Genomic DNA, 17,851 nt, shown 5'->3' on the forward strand with positions numbered 1-17,851 from the left:
TATATTTATTGGTGTTGCAATATTTAGAAAATTTATTAAATAAAAAATATTTTTTTTTCAAATTTTTATTAAAATTTTTATATAAATTTATTAATAAATTTTTATTTTTTAAATTAAAGTTAAATAAAAAAATAAATTATTTCATTATTTTTTACAAAAAATATTTTTTATATAAAATATTTTTTTGAAAGCATATATAAAATATTTTTTAAATATAAATTATTTGTTATAGAGAAATGAAATCTTAGATAAAAGTTTAACTTGATTCGGTTTGTGTTTAAATAAGTTAAATTTGAACCTAATTTTTTAAATTTAAAAATATTTGCCTCGTTGAAAATAAAATTCTTTTATTTACATGTTTATAAGTTCACTTATTAAAATTAGGTATAAGAGTCTGAAATTTTAGATTTAATTATAATTATAACTAAAACTTTTATTTTTCAACTATAAAATTTTAACTATTATAATTATAGCCGAACTTTGATATAACTTATTCAATTAGACATAAAAATTTAAAATTTTAAGTATAATTACAATTATAATTAAAATTTTTAATTTTATATTCATAACTTTTAATATTTTTTTAATTATAACTTATTTTTATAATAAATTTGATTAATTTTAAATTAATACAAATATCATATTATATACTATTTTCAAATATTAGTTAAATCTTCCGTAAACAAACTTTAACTCTAAGAATCAAAATAGTATTTTAAAATTTAAATTAAAAATTAAAATAATAAGAATTAAATACTTTTATTAATTAGAGTTAAATGATTGTGTATATAAATTTAATTAATATTTTAAAAAGATAAATCAATAATACATAAGATATATTAATTCAAAATTAATTAAAATCATTTTACGAGCTAACTATAATTGTAAAAAAAATAAATATAATATTAAAAATTTTAACAACAATTGTAATTAAATATAAAATTTTAAATTTTTATATCCAATTAAATAAATTCTCTTAGAAATTCAAACATATTATTTTTAAACTAAAAATCTTTGAAATGATAAATTAATTGATATGCTTGTAAATTATTTGAGATTTGATTTAATAAAAAATCAACTCATTTGCAAAATAAATTAAATTTGAAAGTATTGACATTCAAATGAACCAAACCTTAAATCAGCTCAAACTTGAACAAATTTTGACCAACTAAACTTTGAATTTTTCAAATCTCTAACTCAGCTGAAGGTGATATGCTGGGCATATAGCAAAATAAAACTCCGTTGATTAACTATTAACTTCTTATTAGTAAGCCGCCAGAGATGCTCAAATATTCGCCGCTCAATCATTAACATAAGAATTACCAAATCACAGATCTACAGAAATAAATGTAAGACTTTGTGAATTATGGATTTTGATAATTTACACCCGTTAAGCTCCAAGTCAATGAAGCAACCAACCCGTTGAATCAAGACTCAGAGCGATTTTCTACTCAAACAAACGCTGGTATGATTATAATGCCAATTGGTCTCAGGCATTTTCTAAATGCTAGACTAGAAATCTATCACTTCCCTGTTTAAGAAGTCATACGCCACCACAACTGACCTTGAGTACCTAACGCAATTGCAACAAGTAATGCATACTTGGGAAACAATAGCACATGGTTTCGCCGTCCATAGAAACTTGATTCAACTTTCCTGCAATTGCAATATTTTCCCTTGGATTATTGTCAACTCTTCTTCAACTCCTGAAATAAAACAGGAATGCCAATCATTTTTAAACACATGATAGAATTCTCTCGAGAAAACACGGGAAACGAAAAGGTAATTTTCATCATGGAGGTTGGACATTTTGACAAAATAATTTATTGCAAAAACTAAATACATTATCCTTTTTTTGACATGAAACCTCAATGCCAAACGGCTCTTCTAAACCCAAATTAAATATGAAAAGTCCTCAGAGATATGAACTCAGTTATGGAAAATATAACACAAGAAGTAATTTCCCTAAAATTTACTCAAGCAGACAAGCATATATCTATGGCACAATGAGCTAATAAGCACTGGAATATCACCAATTAAATTACATAATTAAACAATAAGATCTTTTATTCATGCTACTATTCTCCTGCATATTAGCATTTACCATATTTATAAACTCATGCACTGCATAACTAAAATGCAAATGAGAACCTCAATAGATTTGATGCCTATTGTTAAGTTCTAAAAATATTTTCTTCTCATCTAAGGGAATCTCAGGAAAACAAATGCTCAGTTTTCATTGAGATCATATCGACAAGAGAATATCATACCACAGATTTCCTACTTACCTCTTGCTGATCACTTAACATAGCAAACTTCATTTGCGAAAAAATCAATAAAAATCTCCCTTTTAAAGCAACCGAGTTGAATTTTTTTGAGACCACATGGGAAAAAAAAAAAAAAAAAAACAGCAGTAGTTGTTTGCAAGATTTGCAAATATGCTATGACACAAGTTATAAGAAGATATTCAATTCATATGTTGCTTTTCAGGCAAACTAATAAAGAGAGGAAATTTTGAAACAAAATAAGGATATTTGTAACAATCCCGATCAACAGGAAGGACTGCAATTTTACTGAATTGAATTGCATTGGACCATGCGAGCAAAGTTGTACCCATTGCTTTTCTTTATCAATTTCACAAGATTTTTCCTATGCTCTTTATTATCAAAAGAGGCATTTGACTAAGAAAACATCTAGAATCATTTAATAAAAGCTTCTAGATGGAAAGCCTGGATATCTAAGGTTGCAAATCAGCAAGACTCTAATCTTCTATCATCTCAATAGCTCCCTTTCTAAGATTTCTGTAACAATAATATTGAACAAATTAAGTATAAAAATTCAAGGAATGAATGCATGAACTTCGAGACTTTCGAAGGGAAACGAAGAATAAAATTGACTTGATGAAAGATGCACATATGCAAACACAAATATTTCCTAATATCTGGAAGCCACATATTGAAAATTAACCCCAAAGTATGCAAACACAAATATTCAACGGTTGGATTACACTTATACAACCACCCCTAGGGTTAACCATCCCTTAATCTACCACCACGGATGTGATGGAATTGATCCTCTACCTATTTGAACAATGCCAACTGATCTTACTAGCTAAAATAGCTAGAACTCAAGTAAACCATACAGAGACCGATTCACAGAGTTCATAATAAATTTTACTATCGAACACCTGTTCTTAGAAGCACAAGGATCCTGATCAAGGCGGTCCCCAAATATGACAAGTTCTGAAGATCTCTGTAAAATCGAGATTGAAAGCTGCAATACATCAAAATACATATATAATTAGGAAGGCACACTTGAAAAAATTTTGTTTCAATCTCATAGCTCCTGATCCAGGTAAAAAAGAAAAAGAAAAAGAATAACTACTTTTGCATAGCTCTCAGTTAGATCAATCTTAGACTAATGTGTGGGAGATCCAGCTGAAGCACAGTTGATAAGGAGAGAAGCGGCGATTGTTCCGGCAGGGAAAAGGTGTGACGTTGCAGAGGCAAATAATTAAACCGGTGATAGGCATTGTTCGTAATTCGCAACAGTCTGGTTTCAAAGCTGCAATATATCAAAATACATATATAATTAGGAAGGAACACTTGAAAATTTTTTGTTTCAATCTCATAGCTCCTGATCCAGGTTAAAAAAAAAAGGAATAACTAGTTTTGCATAGCTCTCAGTTAGGTCAATCTTAGACTAATGTGTGGGAGATCCAGCTGAAGCACAGTTGATAAGGAGAGAAGCCGCGATTGTTCCCGCAGGGAAAAGGTGATGTTGCAGAGGCAAATAATCAAACCGGTGATAGGCATTGTTCTAAATTCGAAAACAGTCTGATTTCATAAATAATGAGTCGACAAAAGCCGACGAAAATGAAAACTTTTGGGGCATTCCGAGAATCGAACTCGGGACCTCTCGCACCCAAAGCGAGAATCATACCACTAGACCAAATGCCCAGATGTTTATGAAACGCAACAGTTTCCTGAAGGAAGGACTTAATGCTGTCTTTTTATGATTAGAAAAAAAATAAATGTAATTGTAAATTAATTATTAATGTACTCTAGTCAAAATTTGAAAAAAAAAAGAAAAAAACAACGGTAACTTCTGTTATTCGTATTTATTATAGTATTCGTAATTTTTTTTTTATAATATATTACTTTTTAATAACTAAACTATATAAATAATATAATTAAAAATAATGATTAAAAAACTATCTTTTTTAAATTTATTAAAATTAATAAACTAAATATATAACAATTAAAAAACATTATTAGTGAAACATACTACCATTCCATTATCTCATAATATTTCTTAAAAAAATTCCAATCCAACAATTTAATATTATAACAATTATCTTAATTTTAATACATTTAATCAAAAATTGAATTATCATCCATGTTAAAAATATTATAATAATTTATTTTAATAATTCTTAATTATTTCAAAATTGATAATTATATATATGCTATTTTAGTTAATAATCTATTTTAAAATTTAATAATATTTATTAAAATTGTATGATATTTTAATATAATCTATAATTAAATTTAAAATTTAATATTTAAAATTTATCATTTTAGTTAATAGTCGACATTAACATTTAATAATTTCTATTAAAATACCTAATATTTTAATATAATCCATAGTCAAATTTATACTTTTTATTAGCTGATACATTTCATTTTAATAACTTTTAAAAATTACATAATATTTAAAAGTGTTATTTTAAAATATGAAATAAAATATTATCAATTAATTATAAAATTAAATTTGAACTAAGTTAATAATTAATAAAGGTAATATTTAATTAAATAATATATATTTATTTTAAATTTAATAGATAACAAAAAAATAATTCTTACTATATTTTTATAGTGTTAAAATTTTACTAGAATTATGAATTTCTGATTTTTTTATTTATATTTATTTTTTTAAAAAAATAATTGAATTTTTATAAATTGTGGGATAATATTTTAATTTGAATTATAATAAAAATCTTCTAAAGTATTTAACTATAATAAGGATTCATAATTTTTTAAAATATATTAACTCTTTAATTAATTTAAACAATAAATATTAATTAATTTTTTTTATATATTTTAAAAATTTATTAATTAATCTATTTTTTTTATAATATTTAACTATTAAAATTTATGAAAAAAATAATTAATAGATTTTTTAAATATAAAAATATTTTAATATATTTTTTAAAATTAAAAAATTAAATAGTGAATTTTCCTTATCTTTATTTGCAGTTCACCGGACCATGAGTTAGCCATGACACGTCACTGTTGTATGAGGACTAGGGCGATAGACTGGTCTGTCAATTTGTATAAAAGGAGTGATTAAATAGAGGACAATTCACTAGATTACAGTTTTCATATATGCAATTCTATTGACAAATGGATCCAATTGCTCCAGCTTGGCAACTACAATTCCTTTGAAGAGTTCTGTATTGCAGGCCGCATTTTGATAAACTCTTTAAAATAAGTATTGGCAGTCTAGACAAAACCTTTGAGGGAGACAAACGTTAAAATATTCATGTGACTTGAATTTTAAATATATCTAGAAAGTTCCACGGTGTAAGTTTTAGGAGTGACACTAACAACAATTCTCTATATTAAAAGAAACCTTATTTTATATAATAAATTAATGCACAAAGGAACTTTAAAATGACAAAAAAGGAAAGTAAGAAAGTAGAAAAAAGAATAATCTACATGTCGCTATTTGATCGAGACCTTCGAAAATCATTGATCTCACCGTCAACTGACATCAAGGTGGTTCCACGTATCCTGTCTTTAGTATCACGTCTCTTGAACTTCCCATCATCAACTCGATCACCACCGTTGAAAATTTGACCCAAAACCTCTCGTATCGATTCTGGACTAACACATGATTCACCTCCCAATTCCAACACTGGTCCATGCGTCTCCAAGAACTTGGCATAAGCAGGAACCAATAGCTTCACAGTCGCTTCTCCAATCTGTCCTTTCAAATCAGCATCAGGAATTGCATAATAAGACTCTCTATGCCTCTGAACAATTTCATCAAAACCCTTCAAGAAAGACTCCATTTTCCCTCTCGCAGAAGCTACAATGGCCTCGTTAATACTCTTCTGTCTTTTTATATCTTCTTTTATTTCCAGCAATCTTACAAGAGGTCCCCAAGCTTGCCTTTGATATTGATAAGCTGATTCCTCAGCTACAACCTTATAGTTCAGTTTCATGTATTGCTCTCCAAGTAGCTTTCCAAGCTCTGTGTTTCTTGTTCTCATGTAAATATACCAGTATGTGTTCATGGAGAAGACATGGAGTAGAACTTTGTCCCTGTAACGAGATCTTTTAGCTTCAACGTTTCGTTTCAGAGCTTCCATGATATTGGAAATAGAATCGATGAGTAGATTTTCGTCGCTTTCGGGTTTTGAGAAAATCCCAGCTTTCCATATATATTCTGTGCGAAGGACCTTTGCCATTGGTGCACAGTAATTTTCAGTGGCTAAGTACTTGAGGTAATTAATGGCGTATCTTACCAGTTTGGGGACTGAACCATCTTGTGGCGGTGGGAAACCATCTGAGTTGCCTTCAATTTGGAGACCAAACTCCCAAAAGACTTTGCTTGAAGCATGGATGAGAAGTTTTTCTAGTTCTCTAAATCTCGTACAAATATCAGCTCCAGCTTCACCTTCAAAGATTCCTGAAAAATCTGTTTTGAGCTTTTCCAGGGAATCAAACATGTCAAGTAGCTTGAAAAGCTTTTGAGGCTCTTTACTGCTCCTTGCAACGCCTTCTCCGAATCGAAAGAAGACTGCCATGATTTTGTCTGCTATCTTGACAAAGCATTCTAGCCAGACAACACCATCCATGATTCCTCCAAGAATTTGGTTGCTGAGATTCTTTTCTGATAGAAAAACTGTTTTAACTGCAAGTTCAAAATGTTGGATCCAAAGGCTTATGGCTGTCTCTAAATTCTCCCACTCCATTTCATCGATTTTTTCAGGAGTATATGTCTTCAAATAGTCTGGGTTCAGCAGCATTAATGCTTTTGCTGCTCTTCTATATCTCGCCTATTGAAGTAAAGGCATGTAAGACTTTATATATCTTTGACTATTTATTTATTTTTATTTGACAACTTTATCCAAAAAATTTCCTTTATATCAAGTCATGAATGCGTAAAATTTTAGTTTTTCTTTTTTTTTTTTTTTTTCTCTTTTAATTCACACCTTGCAAATTAATTCCTAATAAAAATAAATAAATAAATAAACTGTAGCAAGTAACCTACCTTGACGAAGATATCAATGCATATATCCAAACAATCATTAGCTGCTAGGGTTTCCGAAATTCTTCTAAGAATTTCAATCTCCAGCTCGGTGCCTAGATCTGAAGTAACGGCTATCTCATCTCCATCCTCCTCTTGTGATTCGCCAAGATTTTGGTGCTTCAATTGCTGCAATATATTCTCATATTGATCTTGCAAATTGAGCAAAGCTTCATCAAGCAGTCCATCAAATTTCATAGCATCAACCTCAGCCTCAAAAAGTGCTTTGAGCGTAACCAAAGCCTCTCTCAATCTATGCGTCCTGAACTGATCCGTGGCTTTAGTCCTGCTTAAGAACTCCACCACCTCTTGTAGCTTCTGAATCACTGGCTCACCATCTTGACTAATTGAGTTTATAGCTGCGTTTAGCTTATCAACACAATCAACGTACCTAAGCAAGAGTTTGAGCCGTTTCTTTGGCTTTTCCTCTGCGGATAATTTGGAGGAAATTTCTAGGATCTTGCCCTGGAGAGACTCCGATATTTTGAAGCAATCGAGAAGAGCAAGAGCAGGAGAGACCGCTCTGTTAATTCTTGTTTCTAGGGCTTTTGATGCCATGGACAACGAATGCAAAGGAGCTACTCTTTTAGAGGCTGTTGAAAGACTTTCATCGATAAGAGCAAACCTTTTATCCATCTTTTCCAGGCTATCCTCCATCTTGGTCGAGGCTTGAAGGAGAGCTTTCAAGTCCGAGCAAGCTAAGTCCAGCTTTAGCGTTAAATCTTCTTCTTGGGACGCCATTGAAATTAAAATTCTGGGAAACTAGGAAGAGGAAGGGAGGGTTTGTATATCCAGGAAATGGGCGGGTTTTTGGGATGAATTATATCAGTGATGACAAGCAAGGATAATGTAGAATGGGTCTTTCGATTCAAACTAAGAACAAATGGCATTGGCTTTTGGGAAGTTGACAAATGGCCAGAGCTTGAACCTAAGAAGCAAGCTACATATGCAGCCGGTTTGCGATTTCAACTCTGGAGCTCATAGAAAATCCAAACGCAAATGGTGCACGCACAGAAAGCGACCCCCTGGCTCGTAGTCTGTAGTAGGAGACATGGGTCCGGTCTGGTTCGAAAACCATAACAGAATCAATGAAATTGAATTGGTAAAATTTAATATTAACTGTAAAAATGTATTAATTAATTATTAAATTTTAAAAAATATATTAAATTTTTTTTATAATTTTAAAAAATATATTAAAATATTTGTATAATTTTAAAAAATTTATTAATTAATCTAATTTTTAATTTCAACTATAAAAATTATGAGAAAATTTTAAAATTCTCTCTATTATTTTGGTTATTCATTTATTAAATAGAAAGATAAATTTGGAAGAAAAAATTTTCTTTTCTCCATTTTAGTATTAAAGAAGACATTAACTTAAACATCTAACGGTATATTTTTTTAAATCAAATGATTAACTAATAAATATTTTCATAATGAAGAATACTATTTAATAATTTTCTTTTTTAAGAATCAACAAAACATATAGCCCTCAATTTAGAAGTTCCTTAAATTTTAAATTGAAACAAATCAGTAATATCATCCGAATTGGAAATTTAATCTAAATCATATAAAATCAAAACTTCAAAATGTTTGATTTCGATTAACTTGATCAATAAATTAAAATCGCGGTTGTACTCCAAAACGGGACCGGAACTGGCCCGCGCCGCGCCTGCGTCTAGACTGTAATAGTGGACTGGTTTATGTCATACCACAAAAACCCATTAGACCAGGAAAATGGCCGATTTGGGTCTTGTCCCGATAAATCCACATGGGCCTTGACCAAGACCAAGACCAATACATTTGAAAGAATAAAACGAAACTTCTGGTATTTTCGCGGCAACAAATATAGCCATCATCAGTCTCCGACGTCTAACTGCAGAATCTTCAGTCGATCAAATTTGTGCTCTCCTCCTTCCTTTTGGAGAAACCTGGTGAATTATACCCCCGGGAATGGCCAGCTTTCTGCACCGTGGCGCTCAGAACTTTGCTCGAGCTAATAGGTCTATTCTTTCACGTTCACTGAGATGGTTTTCTTCTTCGGACGCTTTGGTGGAGGTTAATCCGGGCGAGATCGGCTTGGTCTCGGGGATCCCTGAGCAGCATCTTCGAAGAAGGGTAGGCCATCATCATTTTCTATTTCCTTCTGTACTTGGATGATTCATTTCTCTGCTTCATAATAGAAAAAAGGGTTTCTGTTAGTAGTATTGAATTGCATGTTTATTGAGGAATTGGGAATGGGAAATTGTATTTGAGAAGCTTCGATGAAGAGTAATTTTCACTTCACAAATATTTATAAGCTTCATATTATTTTGATATGCTTATACTCGCACTGAATTTAAAATGGATTTGTCTTTCACACAACCTTCTCCATTTATTATGCCCCTTGTTAGTTGAGGTTTTCTATCCGAGGATAATTGTTTCCCTTTCATGTTTGATGACTTTGTTTCCCTTTATGCATTCCAGGTACTTATTTACTCACCTGCTCGAACTGCAACACAACAGGGCTCTGGGAAAGTTGGGAGATGGAAAATTGATTTCCTGTCTACCCATAAGTATGCTTCATCAATCATACGCTTTGGCCTTTTCTATTAGTTCTAGGTATTAAAATTTCAGGACCATTTAAACATTTTTCTTTATAATAGTGCTTTGTTGAAAACTTTTTGGGATGTATGATGGGTGAATTTGGCTTATGGATGTCCTGATAAATGACTTATCCGAGAGAAAGATCAATCATTATAAGTATTTGCTTACCTATTAAAGAGAATTGGGCTCACTTTATTCAGTTTTTTCCAATGATTGAAGGCTTCAAATAGCATATACGTTGTATTAGCCTGCTTTTTAAGTTTTCTATCATTGGCTCCTTGCTGTATATGTTAATAAGTGCGGGGAAATAAAATAGTACAACATTTCATTCAAGTTAGAGTTTTGTTTATTATTGACAATAAATTAGCAATAATAAAGCATGCAAAGCATCACATAAGTGCTTAATCATAAGGAAACTCTATTCTTTTCTATTACAAATGCTAAAAATTGAAACCATTTCGGGGAGACCTGCAGGAGCAGGGTGGGGGTTGTAGATGGTTGTGTTTGATGAAATTATTGGCCATTGTTAAAACTGTGATGTTTTGGTTTATGTTTTATTCAGGTGGGAGAATCCATTGATGGGTTGGACATCCACTGGAGATCCATATGCTAATGTTGGTGATGCAGCACTCAGTTTTGATAGTGCAGAAGCTGCAATGGCATTTGCTGAAAAATACGGTTGGGAATATACAGTATGTGCCTCTGTAGCCTGTATTTCTGTTGTATATATGTGTACAACTCTGTCTTTGTTATCAGTTTCCTGGAGCCGTATCTTTTTCCCTTACCATGTTATTTGCCTCGTAAATGTGGAAACTTCTAATGACTATCTATGGACGTTGGACAGCTCAATGTTTACCCATTATGTACATGAGCTATTTGCATTATGTACATAGGCCCTTGTTTTATGCAGGGAACTATCCATAAAGTGGCCTTTTTTTTTTCTTTTCTTTTCTGAACTGGTTATATATGTCTTTATAATTGAAATGATGGCACATTTTTTTTTCTTGCTTGTATTTCTTGCTAGTGAAAGGTTAAAAATTTTGGGATGTTTTCAATTCATTAATCTCACTTAAAATCTTGTGCAGGTCAAGAAGCGGCATACACCTCTTCTAAAGGTTTGAGCTTTTCCTATTCCTGTTATTTCCCTGCTAATCTTAGTTGATTTGACATATTCAAGTTGAATATTTAGTAACATACATGTGGACGGGTCTGCAATAATGATTGAGATTGAGATTGAGCTTATTGTAAATTATTGTCTTGTGTCTTTCTTTTTGTTTGAATAGGGGAATTTTAATTTATTTTTCTAATATTTACAGCCCAAGTCGTATGCTGACAACTTCAAGTGGAAGGGACCAGCAAAGAACCAGGATGCTTAATGTAACTACCCAACATCCATTTTGATGCTTGAAAGATTGTGCTAAACTTTATCTTACATGTAAAGCTTATGTAATGCATGATGTACTCTATTTGTGAATGTATATTGCTGCTTCTACCAAGAACAATCAACTTTTCGAATGGAAATTGATCGGGATTATGTGCCTAATTCTGTGTAAAAATCTCTTTTAGTCGAATTAGAATTCTGAAATGGATTCTGAAATTAATTTTAATTTAAGTGGGGACTCGATGCTTGTCAAATAGTAGAGTATAAACATATATTTAGCCTAAGCATATCCTTCTTTTATTTAATCGATGGTAAAAAAACGTTGACAGCTGAATTGGGTAAAGAAAACTGCCAAAAAAGAAGATTTTCAAATGAGAAATGTGACCTGCAAGCAAGGGCTGCTGCATTGGCCGATCTCTTAACAAACTTGAAACTGCGGAATAGATTGGGGGGATCATTGCCTATGTTGTAGCAAACTGAAACAGCTCATTGTAGTCCATAGGGACTGGTCAGCAACGGTCACATGATAATGGGCCAGGTAATCGTTACATTTGGGTTTAAATGGGCCTCATGGTGTGGTCAGGTCAAGCCCAAGATACAACGAATAGCTTCCTCGAACTCGATGCGGGTGATTAGGGTTTTGCTCCCCCTCCCCCCTTTATATAGATCTCCATAGGCTTCTTTGCTCTCCCTGTGCGGAGGGTCTCTGGTTGGGTGGTTGTTTTGTCGAATCCCTTGATTTCTTAGCTGAATCCGGTCTATATTTTTCTGAGCTTGGTGCTTTTAATAGATCTTATAAGCTGAAGATGATGATCGGAATGCTGGGTGATGATCAATTTCATATGATCTAAATATCTCCTTGCTGCGTTCTTTCTGATTCAGGCAACCTCTTTTTTAAAATTGATTTTTTTCATCGGATCACGTAGATGATGATATCAGGAAATCTTAGGACACCTTCTGACGCAGTACGATGCTGCGTGTGAGAAAATAGATTTTCGTTTCTGATATTTGATCAACAATAATAATTATTATTATTATCATTATTGCTGATTGTTGTTGTTTTGTATTTGCTTTCTTCGGAGATTTAAAATTCTGATTTCCAAAGTGAATGAAAGTGTATTTTTTTTCTTTTATTTTGTTTCTTATTTTCAATTGATTCTGTTATTCGAAATTTTCATTAATTTCTTTCCTTTTTTAGATTTGCTAATTTCTAATTTCATTACTTTATGAATTTGTGAATTTATTCAATAGTGTCAATTTTGTCAAACAAATGGCAGCCTTTATCAAGAACTCTACGAGTAAGGCTCGGGTTGCCGTTAAAGAATTGTCTTATTTTGTGATAATTGCCGATTTAACTTCATATTTTATAGATCTTTTTAATTTTACCTATTATTTTAAAAATTATCAATTAAATTTTATATTTTAAATATTTAACAATTAATTATTACATTTATTTCATAATTTTTATCTTATTTTTTATTATTTAAAATTGTTGCTATTTTTTAAAATTATAATAATATATAAATTAGCTATTATAATTTTATTTTATTTTATTTTTAAAATTTTTTAATATTTAATAAAATTTAACATATTTAAAATAAATATAATTAAAAAATTAATAAAAAAATATATTTTTATTTAAAAATAAATAAAATAAATAATTACATCAATTTTTAAAATTTTAAATTAAATTATAAAATAATTAAAAATTTTAAATTTTTTATTAATATTATTTTTCTAGTGATATATGAATATAATAAAATAATTTCCAATATCAAACATTTCCTTCTCAAATTACATTGTAAATTTATATAATCGTAATAAAATTTATAATTTTACATAATTTTATCAATTTTTAAAATTTTAAATTAAATTATAAAATAGTAAAATTTTTAAAATTTTCTTACAAATACACCTTTAAATATTTGCAATTCTACCTTACATTTTAAAATAATCAATTAAATTTTATATTTTAAATATTTAATCAATTTTACCTCACTTTTAAGAAAAATTGTCCATTTATTGAATATCCAATATTGAATATGGTGTACAATCAATTTAGGGTTATTTTAGAGGTTGGAATTAAAAGGTAGTGAAATTTTAAAATTCCCACTAACTGCTATCTTTGCTAGTTTTAAATCTTTAAGTTAAGGACTTATTATTTAATATGTGAATGGGTGTTTTAATTTTAAAAAATATACTAAAATGTTTTTAAAACTTTAAATTTTTTGTATGATAAAGATAAAATTATCAATTTATACATTTATATTCTAATTCAGCCATCCGAGTTTCCCTATGCTAGAAGTCTAAAATCTTAGTTATGTTATGAATTGGAAATAGATATTTAAACTCTAGTACATAAATCTTTTAACGCATGAATCTTTATTCATGAATAATAGATGAATTAATCCACGCATTGAATTTTGCGTATACAATAATTTACGTACATAAAACTAATTAAATATCTCATAGATAAATGAGCTGTGTTTAGTGACAAATTAATAAGTTTATTATTTTAACACCCTTCATTAAATTTGTCCGTTCGATACTCCAAAATAAATTCTCAATTTGCAAAAAATTTTAAATTTCAATATTTTGATGAATTTATCTGCAATTTATCTTCACACTTTATATGTTTCAGAGCTACTTCCTTCTTAATGATACTTTCTCTTATAAAAAGCTATCTAATGTCTATATATTTGCTTTTATCATGAAAAATTGGATTGTTGCTCAAAGCAATCATTGACTTATTGTCAATAAAAATATCAATAGTTTCTTTTTTAGTAAAACCCAACATGCCCAATAATCTTCTGAATTAAATCTCATGACAAATATAAGAAGTAGCTACTATATACTTCGTTTCACATAATGACAGAGTTACAATTGGTTAGTTTTTTGAACTCCAAGTAAAAGCTAAATTTTCAATGAAGAAAAGAAAACCGGATGTGCTCTTTCGATCATCAATATCTCTACCCCAATCACTATCATTATAACCAATTAATTTACAATTATTTTCAGTAGAATAAAACAAGTCATAATTTATTGTACCTTTGATGCATAGAAGAATCATTCTTGCAATCTTCATATGAGTTTAACTAGAAACTTTCATAAATAAATTAATTATCCCAACTCCGTATAAGATATCAAGTCTCCTACAAGTTAAAAATCTCAAACTTCCAACAATTCTTCGAAATAAATTTGAATTTACCTTCTCACCATCATCAAATCGTCAACTTTGATCCACACTCCATAAGTGTATTAACAGGATTACAATGCTCCATCTGAAATTCTTTCAAAATTTTTCAGTATAAGCTTTTTGAGAAATGGAAATACCTTCATCTCCTTGCTTCACCTCAATGCCCACATAATAAGTCATCAGCCCCAAATCTATCATTTCAAACTCTTGTACCATCTGTAACGACCCGAAAATCCGGACCGTTACCGGCGCTAGGATCTAGGTCGGCATAAGGCCGCCGGAACCCGTAGCAAGTCTAACATTCATCCTGTGAACCTGTTTAATCCCATACATGATCAACAACATACATAAAAAAATTAAAACTTTTCTTTCATTCATTTACCAAACTCAACCTGTGCATGCACTATACATAAATATAACCATAAACATTGACCCCTCTTTGGGATCTCATCAATGCCCCAATAGGTGACATAACATGTGTTGAGTTGGTTTACATAAACATCATAAAACATGTAAGATCATGTATTAAAAGGGATAACAACATTCTATGGTCAAGCACACCTCTAACATCCATGAACATCATTATATTACATTTCTATATTGTACTTATACATGACTGTGCCAGGGGCGTAGAATGGGTCTCACTGGTCTTTCTCTTACATAACATATCATAACATAACATTCCAACTGTGCCAGGGGCATAGAATGGGCCTCACTGGTCTTCCGTACCGTATCATATCATACCATATCATATCATGGGAGGGCTAAAGGATCATTCAACATTCATCCACATCATCAACATATTTTGCAATGCAACATATTCGTGGATTCTAATGCAAACAACCTAATATATCTCATGGCATTCATGATACGTGAATCATGCTAAGAATTAATTTATTTACTTTAAAACATAAAGAGTTTATTTCACTCACCTCTGGCTGAAGCTCTACTGACTCTGAAGCGACCGACTCACTGCTGGGGTCCTCGGTTCCTCGGGTCCGAACCTACACAGGTGGACTCAAATGAGGGACCAAACATCCATGAACAAGACTCTAAAATACTCCCCAAAACCCCTAAAAATACCTCAAAACATCCATGGAAAACATGCAAAGGAAGGCTGAACAGGGCACTTTCGGCGGCAGGTTCGGCGGCCGAAAGTCCCTCCAGAGCCGAAAGTCAGGCAGGTTCGGTGGCCGAAACTCCCAGACAGAGACGAAACTCATGCATGTTTGGCGGCACTTTCGGCGGCCGAAACTGCCCTCCAGAGACGAAAGTCTTCTTTCAGGGGCAAGCTTCGGCAGCCGAAGGCTGCCTCCACAAGGGGGTTCGGCGGCCGAAAGTCCATTCGGCGGCCGAACCTGAGTTTCTCCAAAGTGGCAGAAACTCAACTCCAACATGCACAAACGCCTCCCAAACCTTTCAAACATGCATAAACCTGATCTACAACCTGCATACTCAAGCATACAAGCTCCTAGGGGCTTCAAACTATCTTAAACCCCAACTACAACACATCAAGCAACCACAAACATCTTACATTGCTCAAAAACTTAACATAACCCATAAAACCAACCAAAACCTAAACATGCATTTCTACCCCATAGATCAACTTAAAACTTGTTTAAAACATACAGTGAGCTCAAGATCGGCCCTTACCTCTTGAAGATCGAGAGGGAAACGACCCTAGCTCGGAGATGGGAGAGATTGAGTTTCTTGAACTTCAAAAGCTCCAAAACTTGCTTTATACTCGAAAATCTTCAAAACAAAGTGAAAACTTGTGAAAATCGTGAAAGATTTGAAGGAAGAAACTCAAGATCAGTGAGGGACGGCGGAGAGCTCACCTTGGCCGAAAATGGGGAGAAAAGGCTCGCCCGTTTTCGGCTAAGGGACCCCTTTATAGGTGGTTGGCCAGACCACATTCGGGAGCCGAACGTGCCCCCGCATGCATGCCATGTTCGGCGGCCGAACTTGGACTTCCCTCACTCATGGTTTCGGGGGCCTAAGGCACACCCGAAGCGCATGCACGTTCGGCGGCCAAACTTGAGGTTCGGCGGCCGAACCTGGGTCTTCCTCCAAGATTATTTTCATTTAAAATTCAACTTCCTTTTTATTTAAAATCATAAAATACATTAAAATATTTCATAAAAACATGGTTTTCCCTTTCTAGAGGTTTTCGACATTCAAGATCCCACCGGACGGTAGGGATTCCGATACCGGAGTCTAGCCGGGTATTACACCATCTTCTTCTTGAATTCATCAAACATCTTTATATTTGAACCTGTAAAAATTAAATCATCTACATATAAGCAAATAAAGATTATGTCTCCACTTGCATCTTTTTTAACATACAAAGCATGTTCATGAGGAAACTTTATACGGCCATTTCTTTGGAAATACTCATCAATGTAAGTATACCAAGCCCTTAGAGCTTGTTTAAGCTCGTCTTGTGCAGCTAAAGCAATGATCATCCAAATGGTTTCTAAACAAGCTACTGGAGCAAAGACTTCTTCATAATCAATACCTGCTCTTCAAGTGAAACATCTTGTAACAAGACGAGCTTTGTATCTCTCCACTTCTCCTTTAGAACTAATTCTTTACTTTGTAAATCCATTTCATGCTAATAGCCTTCATGTCTTTTGCAAGTGATGACAACTCCTAAGTATCGTTCTTTTGGATTGCCTTTCTTCATCCATGGTTGTTTTCCACTTTTGATCTTTTATTGCTTCTTCAAAATGTATTGGTTCTGAATCTGCATACAAACACATTAAAGTATTTTGATTAACATCAATTCTATAGTTTCAGCATAAATATCATCAACACTTCTCATACGAGGTGCCTTTCAGCTGAACTTTGAGGAAACCAAACACGTCGAGATGTTGCTGGTGGAGTTTGTACATCTGTTGTTGCTCCTTGGACACCTTCTTGGTCGGACTCATCATATTAAGGAAGGAAATTATAATCTTCATCTTTGATATTCCAATCCCAAGAACTATCTTCATCAAATTGAACATCTCTGCTGATCACTTTCCTTCTGTTTCTTGGATCATAAAGCTTGTAGCCTTTGAAACTCACATCATATCCTATAAGCATAAGCTTCTTGCTTTTGTCATCCATTTTGATTCTCATTTCATCAATAACATGAGTATAAGCAATACTGCTAAATACTCACAAATGAGTAATACTTGGCTTTCTACCACTCCACACCTCTTGAGGAGTAACTTTCATCAAACTTTTTGTGGGACTCCAATTGGACAAATACACGACACATACTATTGCTTCAGCCCAAAATTCCTTCGGCATCAACTTGTTCTTTAGATACTACGAACTATGTTCATAATCGTCCTATTCTTTCTTTTCACCATGCCATTTTGTTG

At 32.0% G+C, this 17,851-nt stretch overlaps 3 protein-coding genes and 2 non-coding genes across 7 annotated transcripts; 2 read left to right on the forward strand and 3 right to left on the reverse strand.

The window, feature by feature from the left end:
• Positions 1–1,283: 1,283 nt before the first annotated feature.
• Positions 1,284–3,924, reverse strand: LOC110615075. Of its 3 annotated transcripts, XM_021756780.2 has the most exons (4): positions 3,667–3,912; positions 3,412–3,564; positions 3,188–3,273; positions 1,284–1,706 (listed from the first exon to the last, which is right to left on the reverse strand). In XM_021756780.2, exons 1-4 carry the CDS (start codon positions 3,675–3,677, stop codon positions 1,648–1,650), a joined length of 309 nt encoding a protein of 102 aa, XP_021612472.1. In that variant the 5' UTR covers positions 3,678–3,912; the 3' UTR covers positions 1,284–1,647. The 3 variants fall into 3 exon arrangements, 2 of the variants coding, with proteins under 2 accessions (XP_021612472.1, XP_021612473.1); XR_002487897.2 differs by having other exon boundaries at positions 3,385–3,913; XM_021756781.2 differs by lacking the exon at positions 3,412–3,564 and having other exon boundaries at positions 3,697–3,924.
• Positions 3,888–3,959, reverse strand: TRNAP-UGG. Its single transcript has one exon. It is a non-coding gene; the product is annotated as a tRNA-Pro (tRNA).
• A 1,545-nt stretch (positions 3,960–5,504) lies between these two features.
• On the reverse strand, positions 5,505–8,144 carry LOC110614313 (exocyst complex component EXO70I). Its single transcript, XM_021755821.2, has 2 exons — positions 7,282–8,144; positions 5,505–7,066 (listed from the first exon to the last, which is right to left on the reverse strand). The coding sequence occupies exons 1-2, from the start codon at positions 8,056–8,058 to the stop codon at positions 5,717–5,719; spliced, it is 2,127 nt and encodes a 708-aa protein (XP_021611513.1). The 5' UTR covers positions 8,059–8,144; the 3' UTR covers positions 5,505–5,716.
• Positions 8,145–9,132: 988 nt separating this feature from the next.
• Positions 9,133–12,417, forward strand: LOC110616057 (NADH dehydrogenase [ubiquinone] iron-sulfur protein 4, mitochondrial). Its single transcript, XM_021758366.2, has 5 exons — positions 9,133–9,435; positions 9,784–9,872; positions 10,466–10,595; positions 10,989–11,018; positions 11,220–12,417. The coding sequence occupies exons 1-5, from the start codon at positions 9,271–9,273 to the stop codon at positions 11,277–11,279; spliced, it is 474 nt and encodes a 157-aa protein (XP_021614058.1). The 5' UTR covers positions 9,133–9,270; the 3' UTR covers positions 11,280–12,417.
• LOC122723762 lies at positions 12,083–12,168 on the forward strand. Its single transcript, XR_006350902.1, has one exon. It is a non-coding gene; the product is annotated as a small nucleolar RNA R32/R81/Z41 (small nucleolar RNA).
• Positions 12,418–17,851: the final 5,434 nt, after the last annotated feature.

This window comes from Manihot esculenta, chromosome 5 (assembly GCF_001659605.2).
Source record: "Manihot esculenta cultivar AM560-2 chromosome 5, M.esculenta_v8, whole genome shotgun sequence".
NCBI classification, from domain to species: Eukaryota; Viridiplantae; Streptophyta; class Magnoliopsida; order Malpighiales; family Euphorbiaceae; genus Manihot; species Manihot esculenta.

What these genes read in the sequence shown, in the direction of transcription:
- LOC110615075 (XM_021756780.2), bottom strand. An exon ending in CTCCCACACATTAGTCTAAG is followed by an intron (nt 3,274 to 3,411) that starts ATTGATCTAACT and finishes GATGTATTGCAG; the next exon opens with CTTTCAATCTCGATTTTACA. An exon ending in CCTTGTGCTTCTAAGAACAG is followed by an intron (nt 1,707 to 3,187) that starts GTGTTCGATAGT and finishes GTTTTATTTCAG; the next exon opens with GAGTTGAAGAAGAGTTGACA.
- LOC110614313 (XM_021755821.2), bottom strand. Translation starts at nt 8,058, where the DNA reads ATGGCGTCCCAAGAAGAAGATTTAACGCTAAAGCTGGACTTAGCTTGC. An exon ending in GCATTGATATCTTCGTCAAG is followed by an intron (nt 7,067 to 7,281) that starts GTAGGTTACTTG and finishes TTACTTCAATAG; the next exon opens with GCGAGATATAGAAGAGCAGC.
- LOC110616057 (XM_021758366.2), top strand. Translation starts at nt 9,271, where the DNA reads ATGGCCAGCTTTCTGCACCGTGGCGCTCAGAACTTTGCTCGAGCTAAT. An exon ending in AGCAGCATCTTCGAAGAAGG is followed by an intron (nt 9,436 to 9,783) that starts GTAGGCCATCAT and finishes TATGCATTCCAG; the next exon opens with GTACTTATTTACTCACCTGC. An exon ending in AATACGGTTGGGAATATACA is followed by an intron (nt 10,596 to 10,988) that starts GTATGTGCCTCT and finishes AATCTTGTGCAG; the next exon opens with GTCAAGAAGCGGCATACACC.